The following is a 16,011-nucleotide window of genomic DNA, read 5'->3' as shown; positions in this document are numbered from 1 at the left end:
TTTTCTGTCCTGAACTCTGCCATCCACTCTACTCATCCCTTTCAAGTCATGATTGCCTCAATTTTTTGCCATGTAACACAATAAAAGAATAAAAATAATAAAAACAAAATAAATAAAAACAATAAGCAGACTTTTCTAAAAATCATTCAGACCCTTCCTTGGAGATAGTACTGCATAGGTGCGAAGCATTATTGCTGTCTGGCTTCATAACTAGCTATTTATTTAAACCAGTGATATTGCCATAATAATTTCTGCCTTGCGAAAGCAGTTTAGCCCATTGATTTGCACTTGTATGGATTTGGGGGCTTTGCTTTTGCTTTGGCAAAGCATATTCATGCCTTCTAGCCTTGCAGCTAAATTTATGAGTACATAAAATTCCTTATTCTTCATAAAGTTTGCTGCAAGTCTGGAAGATATTCTGCTGTACAAACCTCTGGTTTTAAATGTTAGGAAACATAAATGCTTTAATTGTCAAAACAGCTTTTCAGAACGTTGAAAACCTAATTATATACTTTTGGGCAGTGCTTCCTAGTTGAAGTACAAAGGGATTTGTTGTGTGATCAGCTTAGAGGCAAATTGTCTCAGGAACATACTCTGAGAAAAGCTGAAGAAACAAACTGCAGGTTGACTGGCAGCTCAAAGCTTCAAAGTCTCCCTGGAGCCTTTTCTTCTGGAAAAAATGACATTACCTGTGATTCATCCATCAGTGGTTTATGTAACCTGATAGCATTTCACTTCACTATCCATCACTCCAGGAGGATTTGGGGTGTGCCAATGTGCTCTGCGTGCAGAGATGGTTAAAGGTGACACTGTTGGCCTTTCTGGGCACTCTGGACTCAGCTCAGTCCTAAAGGGTGTGAAACATCCGAGGGGAAGATCCAGGACCTTTTGGGAATCAGGCACCTGTGAGCACGGCTTTTCTACCAACATTTCATTTTTAAACATTGGAAATTTTCCTAGAATCTCCTGAAATAAACACTCTTCCTCAGAAAGGCTAAAGCTGCATGAAATATACATCCTCTTTTGGCAACAAAAATTAAAGTGCTGGTTTCAAATAACAGTGTAGCTTTAAGAGTCTCTGATAAAAAATACCTCACCTCTATGGTGATAATCTCTACAGCTCTTTCAACAGTGGCTTTTTTAACTTCTACAAATTGTTATGAGTATGATAAAAGGCAGCAGGATGATGTATGACTTAAATCAGTGGGCTGTAGTGATCCACAGCTCCATGAAGATTATGCCTGCTTATGACAACATCCTAAAAAATAGTTTAAGAATGTGTTAACCCCTCATTTACATGAAGTATGAAATGTTCTGTTGACATGAAATTATACATGACATTGTCAACATTGCTCATTTTTAAACACAATATCCTAAGCATGAATAAAATTCAACAAGTATGTGGGGATGTGAGAGCTCCCTAAAATGAAAAGAGCCATTTGCAGCCCATGGGAACTCTAACAAAATGAAAGTTAGTTAGTTAAAACTAACAAAATCTAGTTAGAAAAACTCCCAAAAACTTTCACTTTTGTTAGTGAAAACTAACAAAATCAAGCCTACAGTCACTAGAATCATGGTCACTAACCAGAGTGGAAATGTCTAGGGATCCTGCAGATCAAGACAAATAGTAATAATAAAAAAGATTACCTATGCAGACAGTAATTTATGTGGCAGAAAATACTCTGAAATCAAAAGCAGAATTCAAGATACCCACTCTAAATGTACAGTAGGTATCCAACACCTGTGGATTTTAAAGACATTTCTCCTGAGGTCTATGCCTCTCTGCTGCTCTGCACAAGGTTCTTCTCTCAATTAAATGCTTTCCTAAGGTGACTTTTCAACTTTTTCCTATTAAAATGTTATCATTCATAGGCACAGTATGTGTCAATATGAAATTATTTCAGGATGTTGATGACTGAAGGGCCCCGGAGCCTCATTTTTCCCCCCTTCACAATAATGCCATGTTTTCAATTTTCCACTGAGTGTTTGGCTCAATAACCATTTATTGCAAGAAACCACCACCTTTTGGCCTAGACATGTCACTTGAAGCTCCTAAATTATTTGTGAAAGCTCACATTTAATTATTGACTTTTTCACACCATTCCTGAATTCTGTTATCAAGGATGAGCTCCACCAAAAGTGGATTTGCTGCTAAATGGAAGGAAACAGCAATATTTGGAGTAAAAGAAATTCCCAAAAACAGACCAGAAATCCACTACATGTTTTCAGATGCATATGCTAAACTTCTAATGAATTTTTAGTGACTTCTTACAGTAGAAAGACATTTCCAGGTACCTCTTCATGTTCCTTGTGCTTATCAAAGGCTTTTCTCATCTCCAAGCAGAAAGAAAAGGTCAGGTCACAATGATTCAGGCATGCTGTAAATCCAGCCCTACTGCACTTCCTCTTGAAGAAGGGCTATGTTATTTTTCACCTAGGTGTGCTGACGTGCCATAAATAAATTAATTAATGTCTCATGGTATTGGCAACGTAAATTCTCCTACGTCAGCTCACAGACTGCATCTACCCTTGGTGAAAAATTATTATGAACATGACTGATCCTCAGTTCAGCACAAGCCTCCTTTTTAAACAGCAGGGAAAATGCCACTATTAATAGCAGAGCTGTCAAGACAGCATCATCTGAAAGACTCAGAATGTTTCAAGACAAAGCCAGATTGTCATTCTCTTGCAGCAGTTTGCAGAGAAGAAAAAAAATTCTAGTTTTTTTTAAAGTGGGATAATTTAAAAGAAAACTTGGTAAAAACTTAGGCACTGCCTCAGGTGTGGAGGGCTGGCATGAACCTGTGTGGAATTCTTTTGGAAACCAGCAGTTTCTCTAAAAGTTGAGTGATTTCCTTTGCTTTGCATTTCCCAGTGATTCACCTGCAGTGGAATAAGTCTGGGGAGCACAGAGGGTGGCTCCTGGTCTCACTGCACCTTCTGCAGATGTCTGTGCTCTCTATCACAGCTGCTGGGCTGAGGAGGAAGGGGTGGAGAGTTCTCACAGTTACTAAATCAGAAGCAGCACTTCCACACATGCCCAATTCCTCTCTTTTTTCCTCTAACAGGAGCATTTAGGGAGACTTCATTGTCATTTAATAGCTATAGGGTGGCCAAATTGAGGCCTTCCAGGACCTGGAGGGAGCCCACAAGAAAGATGGAGAGAGACTATTGACAAAAGTATGTAATGACAGGACATGGGGGAATGGCTTCACACTGACAGAGAGTGGGTTTAGGTGGGACAATGGGGAGAAATTCTTCCCTGTGAGGGTGGTGATGCCCTGGTACAGGGTGCCCAGAGAAGTTATGGATGCTCCTGGAAGTGTCCAAGGCCAGGTTGGATGGGGCTCTGAACACCCTGAGATAGTGGAAGGTGTTCCTGCCCATGGCAGGGGGTTGGAATTGGATGAATTTTAATGTCTCTTCCAACCCAGGCCATTCTATGGTTCTATAATTCAGTATATTCACCTGCCATTCCTTTCAGCAAGGCTTTTTGCTCTGCTTTGAAATACACATGAATCCAATACATTAGAGAACTCCCTGCTCTATGGCAGAAGTGGCAGGTTATAGCAGTATAGTAGGAGTCCCTGTACAATCTATGTACTGGATAAGTGGCCTTGTCCCAGTCCTAGTTATTCTAAATGAGCCACAGCTGTGAAGTCCTTAGTTGGGCAGCAGCTGTGGCTCGTGAAGGTTACTAGGATAAAAGGGGCTGGGTTGAGAGCCCTGGAGGAGCCCTGACAGAGCCACAAGGAATGGCACTGCTGGGAAGAGCTGCATGTGAGAAAACCAGCTAGAAGGTATGGATTTTAGGAATATAATAACAACAGTATGATTGCAACAGCAGGTGTACATTCCAGCAAGATCTTGGAAACCTGAACAACTTTTTCTACATTAATTGCTATAGAAAGAGACTGAGGATAATTAGCACAGCAGGAAGCAATGGATGACTTGGTTTACCAGAAAGGAAGAAAAGTAATGCTATTCCATATTCACATTTACCATCAGCACGGTTCACAGCTCTTGAGAGTGGCATTGATAACCAAAAGGGAGTCCTGCCTTTGCTTTTAATTCCTGGAAACAGGTTGCAGGAGAGACAGGGGAAATGAAAGTCAAAAAGTTAAACCTTCTGTTGTATTCAAAGGTAAATTGTTGGATGCAATTAAAACTCTATAAACTGTAAGTAAGAATAGCACTAGGGACTAAAACTCCCCAACCACTGGGCTGTCAGTTCTGCCTTTTCTGATCTAAAATGGAGTTTATTTCTCCTGTTTGTGGGATTCCCAGCTACAGGCACTGATTCAGCCCAGGCTGCTGAGCTCATTCTCTTTGCAATCATTAGCAAGAGTCCTTGCAGGCTACGTCACCGCCCTGTCAATAGCGTGAGCTGAGTAACAAAATACATCATAAAAGTTGGTTTAAAATACTTCTGACTACCCAAATTACTCCTTTTCATTTGCTCATCAATCCCATGGATGGACACTGTTTATTTCTGAATTATCTTTTTTTCCTCTGGGGGAGAAATGAGTAACTTTCCACCTCTTACCTCTCAGCTGCTTCTTAAATATTTCTTCCTTAGGTTTAACATCACTTTTGGGATCAACAGGAACAGCTCTTTGTATTTTTATCAGCACTGGAATGGCCCACATGCAGCAGGGGTAACAAAGTTGTGCTAGCAAAAGCATATTTAATAAAACACTATTTGAACAAAGCAGTTGCACACAGCTTAAGTGCTAAGGGTAGAAAAATCAAAACTTTACACACACCAGAAAGTGCAAACATTGTGGTTTGCAAACAAGAAATACTGGGAAGAGAGTATTATAGCCAAAATTTTCAGACTTTGCCATCCAAATGTAAAAATCTTGGGAACAATCAAGGTTCCTATCATTATCACTTGTCTAGAGTGATTTTACACTCCCTCTGATGCTTCACATAGGTTTTAGTTCACAGAATTCACATAATGACTAGGTTGAAAGAGGCTAACTAGTTACTATAGTGCTGAATAGTGTCCTGATAACCAGGGCAATCCTAGATATTTTAGGACATAAAAAATGACAACAGAAAACCTGATTTAGTCTTCTAATTTAATGTTTGGCTTACCTTGACTTTTTCCGAGGTACTGACACTATCAATGAAACCTCCTTTTTATGCTTTACTTTTGGAATTTTTTTTGCTTTACTTTTGAAGGTTAATTAAAAAAGATTGAAAGGCTACTAAAATTGCTATAAACAATTGTATTTGCTATTGTGCTCAGCTCACATACGAGCTAAAGCTGTAACACAGGCACAGCTCTGTGTCATTACTGGGAATGTTTACACTGATGGATGGTAATGCTGCTGCTGCTCTGATTGCTGGTTTATTCCAGAAACTGAAATAAGTATTGAAATAGTTGAAATTTAGATTGTAAGTTAATGACTAAACCTTTCCGTTCTCCCTTTTGGTACAACAGGGCAACTAATCCAGCAGTTATTCCCACACTTCCAGCTCCTGGTAACTGAGCAACAGAATAATTTACTGGAGACCCCTGCCTCACACATGTGTGCAGCAGCTGGGGAAGTGCCTGCACCAGGGAATGTGGCTCTGACACTCCCAAATGGTGGAGACATACCCATTAGCAAGAGTCTTAACCTGTCTTATTCATGTTATTAAGCAAATGTAAACTCAGACATTGAAAGTGGGAACCAGCTGCCCAGCAGGTGCCAAGAACAGCCTAAGAAAAAGATAAATGGGAGAAAGAAGGAGACAGCCTTCAATCTCTCTCAATATGAGAGTTGAAGCACTTCTGGTGGAATTAATTCAATTTGCATTTCAGCACCTACAGTGTAAACATCTGCACCTGAGGAGTCACCCCAGGCTGCTTTTGTAGGCAAGAAGGAGAAACAGGCACAGACATCTAGGCTGGCTTAGACTCCTGCACGGGAATGGCACTGGGATGGTCTCTGCTCACCTGGCATTGAGGGACACAGGTCCCACATGTCCTGGGGGGAGAGGAGAGCAGCAGACCCTTGGGACAAGGCTGCTCCCTGTTCCTCTGCTGCCAGTGCACAGCATGGACAGCATTTTGCAGCTCCAGACGCTGTGTGGGCAGCTCCCAGAAGGGATCAGGGAACTGGGAAAACATGTCTGCTGGGTTATTTCTGAACCTCAGTTCTGGTGTCACCTAACCTTCTTATAGGCACAATTCTTCAGACAAATCTCTGCATAAGCACTTAAACATTTTAGTATAAATATCTAAAATTACCATTTTTCCTCAGAATAGAAGTGATCACCAATTTCTTTAATAAGAACACTTGATTTTCTTTGATTTTCTTTTTCCTCAGGCTGATACAACACATGTCAGAGAACTCTATGTTGTCAACAGGTAAAAGTTGTCATGCAGAGGAATAAAGGGCTTTTTCTAAGATCAAGGTAAAGGAACTTTGTCAGTGGTAAAAATAGCTTTCCAGCCGCTCATTGAATGGTACTAACAGTCAAGTATTTCATGCCAGCATCTTGAAACTCAAGTTATGAACTGTTCTGCTGTCAAAGAGATTCCACAATTCAATATTCCATTCCTGTTTGTGCAGGAAAACGCTACTGCTGCTTAAGAGAATTGCAGCAGGAGCTGCAAAACTTTACTTTTGTTAACTTTACATGTGACTAATTGCTGGAGAGACGTCTTGCTGACCCTGCCAAGATGCTGTGCAGCCCAGGAGGCTGGCAAAGCTCCTGGGACATCATGAGCCCACTTTCATTTCCACAGTGCACTCAAGAAGCAGCCTTTCTGTTCTTCTCTCAAAGCATTAGTGCCCCCCCCCCCCCCCCCCCCGTCTGCTTTGCAGGACAGCTGCAAATGGAATTTGGGATCAATATTTATTTGAAAATTGGTATTTCATTTTATTTCTCTTGAGCCATAGCTTGATTTAAGTTTGATACAGAAACCATTCACTTAAATGCCTTAAACAGAAGAGATTCTGAGGATTGAATGAAGTTTGTTAAAATCTTAAACACAAACTTATCTATCTATTGTTTTTCAGGATTTGAAACAGCATCTCTCACACAGGCTGAGCATAAAGACCTCTGCTGAGTGTCAGTGGCACACAGATCTCTTTCCACCCAGGAAAAAGCACAATAAGGCATTGTCAAGTTCAACATCCAAGCAGGGAAGATTGGCTGATGTCAATCCCCAGGCAGAGTACCTGTATAATTGTTTTTCAGCACAATACACTCTCTGTAAAAGGGGTTTAATCATGCCTTCATTTCAGAGGAGCAAAATTGCCAGAGTGAAATTAACACCAGAATGTTATTTCATCATAGTCAAATTCTACAGTGAGTCTTTGGAGAGATAAACTTGTTTCAGATGTGGCACAGAACTTACTGTCTTGGTGAAGATAAAATACTGCACTTACTTCTCTTACACTGGGACTGTCCATCCAGAGAGGGAATATCAGGAACCTGGTGAAAAGAAGTAAACGATCATATAAAAACAGAGAAAAAATATCCAGCAGTGGCACTCTTTAAAAAAAAAAACCAAACACAACACACAAAAAAACCTACACCAAAACAACATCTACCACAATCAACAAAATATTTTGTCACTTTCTAGAGCCTCATTTGCAGGCTGTTGTAATCAAGTTGAGAAGTCACTATCCCAGCTAAATATTCCTTCTGTATTCCCCTCGAGTAGCCTGAAGTGAGCCAGCACTGGAACTTGAGCCATTGCGAGGAAAAGCTGCTACTACAGACTAAACCAACAAAGAAGGGGATTTGCAGCCCAGGCAATGCTCTTGGCACTGAAGCACTTCTGAACTCTGAATTTGTCTTCTTGGGGGTAGAAAAGATGCACATGGTAACTTCACACAGAACTTTTGCTCAGCTATTGTGCCAGAACCTTGTCCTTTATAAATAATTAAAAGATTGTTTTCCAAAGGCATTGGGGTACCTAGAAAAAGCTTAGGAAACAGAGGGAGAAAAAATTGATTTGCCTAATTTCCACTGAAATCAGAGGTAAATGGTTCTAATCTGTATCCTTAGAAATCTGCAATTAGGCAATCCATTGACACTGGATTTAGTCTATTAAAAGCTGTACATTTTTCCCTGAACCATACTCAATGCACGCTAAGGAAATAAATTTCCACAGGTAGTTTTATTCTGACATTTCCTTGCTTTTCAATCCTAGTCTTTGCCTCCTGAAAAGTATTAATTGACTCAATTTTCACTCATGACAAAGAACCCACCTGTGTTAGTAAAATATGAGATTTTACTTTCATAGTGACAGAATTTTCATTCACATTTAGACCTGACTGTAAAATGTACATGATTTCTACCATGTTACCTTGAATGAGAACTCTAGCTGTCAATTTAAACAACTTTCACTCTTTCCTTATTCGTCATACAGCTTCTCTTCTTTCAGACACCTTTTCCTCCTGATCTATATTCTGCAGCAAACCTCCACAATTTTAACTCTTCCATCTTTTCCTGAGGTATGTTTTCCTGCATTTCAATTACCAGTGGCCTGGAGTTTCATCCGCTCTGTAACTTTTGTTACCTTATTTAGCCCTCCAAAACACCCACAGGGAATATTACCTCAGCAGCTCATCAGAGCTGAAAACTGAGGCTACGTTTGTAATGTGCAGGATGCCACTGCAGCACCTTCAGCAGGACACTCTGCACAGCCCAGGTGAATATTTCCTGATGCTCTAGTGCAATAATGACCCACCGGCCTCTGCTCCTCTCTGGGGCACTCTCTGTCTACAGGCACTGGAACTAACGACAGTCTCTCTGTGCTGCCTGATGTCAGAGCTGAGAAAGGTGTCAAGGATATATAAGAGGCAGAAAGAAAGAGGGAAAAGGATTCTCCAGAGCTAGGTGCAAGCGTGGAATTGTTGCATGCACACTTCTTGCTAAGCCAGAGGGCTCGCTGGCTTCTCCAGTTAGATCTGTGGCCACAAAAAGGTAAATAATTTCCATTTTCTCTTACTTTACCTGCAGTGCAACAGATGTGCTTTAAAAAGCACAATATTATTAATCAAGAGCATTTTTCAGGAAAAGGCAACTAAGACAACTTTAAAGTAAACTGCACTGGGAACCAGAATTTGAGACTAGGATGTGTCAGGAAATGCAAACCAGAGGTAAGGGATAGGATTGAAACTGCGGGATGGAAAATGAGCATTTATTCCTGAGAGCTGTATTTCTGAGACTGAGTTGTGTCACTAAACTTGAGAGGATCATTTTTCTCACTCCAGCCTGTGAAAAAGACTAGCTGCTCTTGATTTAGGACAGAATCGGCATCAATAACAGGACATGCTGAGGAGTATTTGGGTCAGCTTTCCGTTTTCAATCATTGTTCTTTGCAGAAAGTTTGGCAGGAAAGATGTGCAACCTAAAGCTGTCAGTTTTCTTCATTGCACTTTCTGTCACTCTGAGCTGTTTGGAAGCTACACCTATTGAGAGGTGAGTAACAAATAATCATGTTTATTTCCCTTTAGGGAAAAGGGGGTTCACAGTATTGCATGAGTTGCTTTTGCTTTCATGTCTCAAATATTATAAAAATAGAGTTATTCAAGCTCACTGTTTTATTGTTTAAAGATTACTGTCTGTGGCTGATGATCTATCTGATGGTACTTCCAAGAGACAAGGATGGATGTTGCCTGTAATGTCACAGAATACACTCCCAGGACTCAGTGAGGAGATGCCAGAACAACCAGCAGCAAAGACAAAAAGGTATTGATTTTCCCTTGTTTCTTCCAGCCATATCAGATTGGAGCAAACTTTGTCCCAGTGATATTCTGCTACTTGAGAGACTTCAGCTGTTTTTCTCAAAAAAAAAATTTATTATGAATTATATTATTATTATTATATAATTTAATTGTTTTTATTATTTTATTATTAAAATATTAAATATTTCAAACTAAATAGAGTTTACTAATACTAAAATACTTCTGCTAAATAGAGTTTGCCTGTAAGCATAAAGATCAGCTTTTCTGTAACATAAAGATCAAAGCATTTAGGGTAGAAAGTGAAATCCAAGGACAAAGTTATAAATCATTTATGCAATTTGCAATTATAACACTTTCATAAATTACAAAGGTTGCAAATAGTACATTACCTTGAGAAGAAAGGTGTATTTTGCAAGTGCCTTCCTTTTTAAAAAATTTGTCAGATTTCCAAGCCTGAAGAGGGAAAAAAAAAAAAGAAAACATACTCTTCTTAATAATATTACTGCTCAGCTAGAATGGAATTATTTTATGGTATAAATGCTTTCAGTAATTGAGCAATTTTTTAAATCACAGAATTAAAAATTAATTTAATCATGGGAAGAAAGGAAAGAAGAAATTGGTTATGATAGAATTTTACTTGTCTGAAACACATTCTCATTTATAAATTCACAAATTCAATTTCAGGCAACTTTTTAATGAGTAAAAACAATTTCAAGATTTATTAGCAATTTATACTAAAATATAAGCAGCACTGAACTATTCTACTTTTCACAGAATCATCAAAGTGGGAAGGGAGCTTCAAGTTCATATAGTTTTGTCAGGCTTTTGAGTGAATTTATTTCAATGACTATTCTGTTACAGATGAATTCAGTAAATACATATATATATGTTACCTGTTCTTCTCTCTTTGAATATATATTTTTAAAATAGTATTATATGAAAAATTTTATATCTTCAAAAGTATTTTTATAACAGAGATGAAGTTCTCACATTTTTACAGCTATCACTTTAAAATAAATACAGACCCCCCAAAATAACTGTAATATTCAAACAAAAGGCATCACCCTGAGGAGTGTGGTGTGCCTTATCTGCTTTTCTGTGGCCTGGAACCATCTCTCACTGGGTGAAATGTCTCCTGGCAGCAAATACTCATTTAAAGCTAAAGGGGTGGTGGGTTCAGCCAGGCTGGACCTGAGATAGAAACCCAGAAGCTCCAAGAAGGGCTGGAGTTCGCAACTTGATTTTGTAGCTTTAGTGGAAAAGAGAATTCTGGCTCCACAAACAAAGCAGGATCTCTGGGAGAACCAGCTGCTGTTTGAATCTTGTATGTTAAAGGCTTGATAAAACCAGTAGAAATACCCATGAAAGTCAATGAGAGGTTATATAAAGGCCTGTCCAACAATTTTCTTTTAATGTAATTACACATTTAAAAATTTAATTGCTTAAAAATGGCTGCAAATCTACTAATGAATAACCAGTAAATACAGACGTTCCTTTCACAGCTGCTATTCCACTTGGATTCTCAGATCAACACAAATAACTTCAAAGGTTATATGATACTTCAGATTATAGATTTAATAATCAGTAAGCAAAGGAATATATTAGTAACTGCTCAGAGCTTGAAACTGGGACATTGTTGCTCTTCACAGTAAATTTGAGTCAGAAACTGGTGTCCAACTCATGCCATAGCAGCATGAAGGAACCCAAGAAAATAAGCAATAACTCAGTAAGCAATCTCAGCAAACCAGTATATCTGTCTGAAGGAACAACACAGCAGTCCAAGGAACAAATTTGAAAACCCAAGCTCTCTCAAGCTAACACTTTTATCACAATTTAAAGAAAAACCCTCATGCTACATAAATTTCACATGGAGTTCTGTAAATGGTCTGTTGGTTCAGATCATAGAATGTTATTTTTAGATACAGATTCCTACTTGGACACTCTTTTAAAGTATCATTGAGCAAAATATTCTCTCTCACTACAAAAGAACTTCCAAGTTGCTTTTTTGTTCCGAAAAAGATGTGGCAGTTTAGTCAGAGCTAAGTGCTACAGACAGAGCTGAAAACCATCCTAAGTGGTACTGCTGCCTGTCACCATGATATTTTCTGAAAAATCCCTTCACTAGGATTTTTTTTCCTGGGAAGCTTCAGCTTCTCCCTGTTTTGCTGCTTTGGAATGTGATTTGGAGATTGTTTATCCAGCATGTGAATTGTTTTAATGACCAATTAGTCCAGCTGTATTGAGGCTCTGAGGAGTCACCGGTTCTTGTTATTCATTCTTGTGAAGCCTTCTGATGTATCCTTTCTCTTTCTTTAGTATAGTTTTAGTATAGCATTCTTTAATATGATATGATATAATAAAATAATAAATCAGCCTTCTGAGAACTTGGAGCCAGATTATCATCTCTCACCTTGTCCTGGGGACCCTCACAAGCACCACAGCTACCTCTGATGAGATGTGGTGGTGATGGGAGAAAGCCTTGGGCTTTAGCCCACTTGGTGTGGACTGGAATATTACCAGTCCCTTCAGGGAGAGCAGGATATGATTCTGTGGAAACACGAGAACTAAATGAATGTTAGTGAGCATCATTATGTTAGTAATCCTCATGATATCAGCAAGAGCTCTAAATAGATTTAGAAGTTCAGCTGCAAGTTAAACGTTTAGTCATTGCTTTCACTTAGTGTCTTACCTATACTATCATTACAGGTTTTCTGGCTGTCATAAACTGCTGTGCAGGATATCAATAAAAACGACATATGACTGTTCAGGTCTCTGCATTTGAATAACCCCCATCATTAAAACTGATAATAGCACCCAGCACAAGGATTTTTTTCAGGCACAAAGTAGGTGGTGGGAAGATTCTAATGTTCCTGTATTTGTGCACACATTAAAAGAACTCCCACATTAGCAGAACTGAAGTGGCTGTGAGAAGCAGCACACTTGATTATCACATTCATATCTTCATAAAAAAACCCTTTACCCAGGATTTTCCTCCTGGGAAGCTGAGAAGCCTCAGAGAAAAAAGAAAACAATAATTATCTGATTTGCTTCTCCTGTGTTTTGCTGCTTTGGAATGTGTTTGGAGATTTTTTTTATCCAACTGGTCATTGTTTCATTGGTTTCATGTGAATTATTTTGACTCAATGGCCGATCAGGGCCAAGCTGTGTCAGGGTTCTGGAAAGAATCACGAGTTTTTATTATTATCTTTTTAGCCTTCAGTAAGTATCCTTTCTGTATTCTTTAATATGGTTTAGTTTAGTATTCTTTAATATAGTGTCTTAAAATAATAAATTAGCCTTCTGAGAACATAGAGTCATGTGGGAATCCATAAAATCAGAGGGTTTTGGGAAAGCTGCAAAAGGCAGGCCTCAGAGACAGCAGAACTGTGATTAGAGCTAAGCAGTAGCTATGAGATTTGTCAGCCGAAAAACTCTGTAAGAAGTAGAAAATGACAAATAGAACAATGGTCTGTGTATTAACACTTGTCTAGAATAACTCCTTAAGCTACAGAAAAGTTTATCCAGCAAGATATTAGGAAGTTTTAAGCTTAATAATGGAGCTCTGTGCATTGTATCTTAAGGCTTACAAGCAGGTATTGTATTTGAAATAAGTAAGCATTGTTTTAACTAAAGGGATGCGTGCTTATTGTGGTTGGATAGAACTACTGTCAATGTGCTTCTGCTTTGTGTGAGGGGTAAAAAAACTTTTAAAGTAAGTTATAACATGAAGTTCTTGGTCTGCTGCTTGGGATGTGAGCTGCTGGCACCTTCCCATTCTCATAACCATGGAATGAGACTGATGCTGGAAAAAAAACCAGCTCAAAATATGTTCCTAGCAGTAGCAGTCCCATCCCATTGGTGATTTGTACATATACCACCGGCCGGCGATAGAGTCAGATTCATCATTCCTCCCTTCATCTGGGGGGAACACAAATCCACCACTCCATTGCTCTTCCCTTGGCTAACCCTGGCTCTCTGTGCCCACCTGGCAGCCACCAGCTGGAGAAGAGGAGGTGCAACACGGCCACGTGCGTGACCCAGCGCCTGGCGGATTTCCTGGTGCGCTCCAGCGGCAGCGCGGGCGCCCTGTACCCCCCCACCAACGTGGGCTCCAACACCTACGGCAAGAGGGACGCGCCAGGGCTGCCAGGCACACAGCCCCACAGCCATGCACTGCTCTAGGGGCTGCTGGAATGCTCACTTTTAATGTGTCGACAACCTCTTGGTGGTTTGTTACTTGTACAGTCTTAGCAGTGCCTTGTTTTCTCTGTGAGTGTGTGGTTTATGTTCACCATTATGCTGTGCAGGTGCCATGACATGCATAGGCTGCTCTTTCAACTCCATCAGAGCTCCAGAAATCTGCTTGGGAAACCCCTTTGTAAAAATCCACCATGATAATAAATGGTAAAGTAATTGCAAGGAGGTTTTTTTAATTATTATTATTATTATTAAAATGATGAAAAAATAAACCATGATGTGTATGTCTTTGTAAAGTTCCTAATTAAAGAACAACAAATGCTCTTAACTAAACAAGAACAAAATCAACAAGAACAAATATGTTCTTAATAAAGAACAACAAGTATCAGAACGCTGGCAAAAGTGATGTCCTAATGAAAGTAAACCAGAGGAACCTTCTGGTTCTGAACCATCTACAGCACCTTGTTTTGTACAGCTGCAGGAACAGCTAGATGAGAAAAGATGCTGCATTGTGCACCAGGGTCATGCAATTATGCAGTTTCCTGACTGCTCTGTATTCACTATAACATGCAGTAAGCGAAGAAACTGGTCTTGCAGCACAGACTTTTGTGCCTGTTTTAAGGATTTGCAGTTCTTATGTAAAGATGGTATCAGTAAAATGTAAGCATAATGAGTATGAGCTTTTTAATATGGCTAAGATAAAGCTCTGATAACAATCTAGCAGAAACTCCAGTCCCTGGGTATTCCTTTCCTTGAACCAGAGTTACAAAGGGAAGAGAAAAAAGCAATGAGTAGAACCAAAATGCTTCATACAAACTCAGTAATTTTTTCCAATGGCATACTTACGTTGCTACCAAAATCCAGGGAAAGTATTTCACAGATGGGCAGACTTTAATCAGAATCTGACAGTGTTAATTTCTCCTATCTCAGCCCAGGATTGGTGCAGGCTTAAAAGCCTTTAAAATCCTTCAAATTGTTAAGCAAATTTTGATAGAGGTGACATTCTATATCACAGAAATGCCTGGTTTGCCCACACTTTCTTAGGGAAGGGTTCACTGTCATCTGAAAAAACATCATTGTCCAATTATGAAAAACATTCAGCAAAACCTTAGTTCTGGAGAGGCAAATGAAAGTCTACTTACTGCCTTCAGCTGGCTTGTTTCTCTTTTAAAGTATACCTCCAAATAGAAACATTTTTGCTGAATTTAATGATAAATGGCATATTCACTTCATTTCACAAAAAAACCCATGGAAATAAAAATTACTGCACAGGATTCCTACTCTAAAACTGTTACTAATTACTCTCTTTATGGAGGAAAGTTTCAACCTTCGATAATGTTCTAATTAGTGATATCAATTCTGAATTTTACTGAGAAAATTATTTATATGGTATTAAAGTTGCCTAATGTTTCTGCCAGCTTGAAATGCTTTCCATCCCAGTTACTTTCTTGTTGAACACACACTGTGTGCTTGATTTGTGTTTCAGTTAGAATATTCATGTTTCAGAACAGAAACAAGGTGAGAGGAGGGCTCTGAAGTGTCACTGTGACACTGTTTGTGCACAGGAGCCACCAAGTGGGTACTTGGGAGTGGGTACTGATCCCAGCCTGGAATTTGGGCAAAGGTTTTGTATTTTCAGCCACGACTTGACAAACCCAGCAAAGCTCAGGCTGCCCATGCACAGGGCCAGTGCAACTGGGGACATCCATTTCTGCCTTCTGCACTCCTGAATCTGCTGGATTGGATACCAGCATCTGTTTCACATGCCCAAACTCTTCCAGAAACACTGAAAAATAGAACTCCTATCCCAAATTCAGTGAAAGCACAGAGAGAGAGAAGAGGGGACCATCTCACCTGTCCCCAGCTCCTGCGTCTAACCAGCTGTCAGGGCTCTCCTGCTATTTGGTGGAGGAAGAATCTTCTTCCAATTCATCCCAGCTTAGACATCTATTTTAGGATGGGATTAATCACTCCTGAAGTGCCTCTATTTCTTCCTTGGTGATAGAGAGTGTCTAGACAATTAGCTGAAAATGAGCACTTAACTTTCAGATAGCTGGAGTTAGGTGACAGGAATCTCATCTGCATTTGGCATCAACTGCTCAAACTCAAATCAAAG

The 16,011-nt window shown here is 39.5% G+C and overlaps 1 protein-coding gene across 7 annotated transcripts; it reads left to right on the top strand.

Annotated features, from left to right (window-relative positions):
* Nucleotides 1-3,738: 3,738 nt before the first annotated feature.
* On the top strand, nucleotides 3,739-14,151 carry IAPP (islet amyloid polypeptide). Of its 7 annotated transcripts, none has more exons than XM_058805700.1 (8): nucleotides 3,739-3,800; nucleotides 6,321-6,408; nucleotides 7,017-7,828; nucleotides 8,737-8,934; nucleotides 9,025-9,110; nucleotides 9,336-9,432; nucleotides 9,568-9,702; nucleotides 13,691-14,151. In XM_058805700.1, the coding sequence occupies exons 5-8, from the start codon at nucleotides 9,086-9,088 to the stop codon at nucleotides 13,878-13,880; spliced, it is 447 nt and encodes a 148-aa protein (XP_058661683.1). In that variant the 5' UTR covers nucleotides 3,739-3,800; nucleotides 6,321-6,408; nucleotides 7,017-7,828; nucleotides 8,737-8,934; nucleotides 9,025-9,085; the 3' UTR covers nucleotides 13,881-14,151. The 7 variants fall into 7 exon arrangements, with proteins under 7 accessions (XP_058661683.1, XP_058661682.1, XP_058661684.1 ...); XM_058805699.1 differs by having other exon boundaries at nucleotides 7,017-8,659; nucleotides 8,780-8,934; XM_058805701.1 differs by having other exon boundaries at nucleotides 3,746-3,800; nucleotides 6,321-6,361; nucleotides 7,017-8,659; nucleotides 8,780-8,934.
* Nucleotides 14,152-16,011: the final 1,860 nt, after the last annotated feature.

The sequence above is a fragment of the Ammospiza caudacuta genome, chromosome 5 (genome assembly GCF_027887145.1).
Source record: "Ammospiza caudacuta isolate bAmmCau1 chromosome 5, bAmmCau1.pri, whole genome shotgun sequence".
Taxonomy (NCBI): domain Eukaryota; kingdom Metazoa; phylum Chordata; class Aves; order Passeriformes; family Passerellidae; genus Ammospiza; species Ammospiza caudacuta.
The sequence above is the reverse complement of the archived record's forward strand: the minus strand, read 5'-3'. Positions and strand labels throughout refer to the sequence as shown.

Coding starts and splice junctions, on each gene's coding strand:
- IAPP (XM_058805700.1), top strand. CDS start 9,086: ATGTGTCAGGAAATGCAAACCAGAG. Junction 9,111..9,335: donor TCAGGAAATGCAAACCAGAG/GTAAGGGATAGG, acceptor TGTTCTTTGCAG/AAAGTTTGGCAGGAAAGATG. Junction 9,433..9,567: donor GAAGCTACACCTATTGAGAG/GTGAGTAACAAA, acceptor TATTGTTTAAAG/ATTACTGTCTGTGGCTGATG.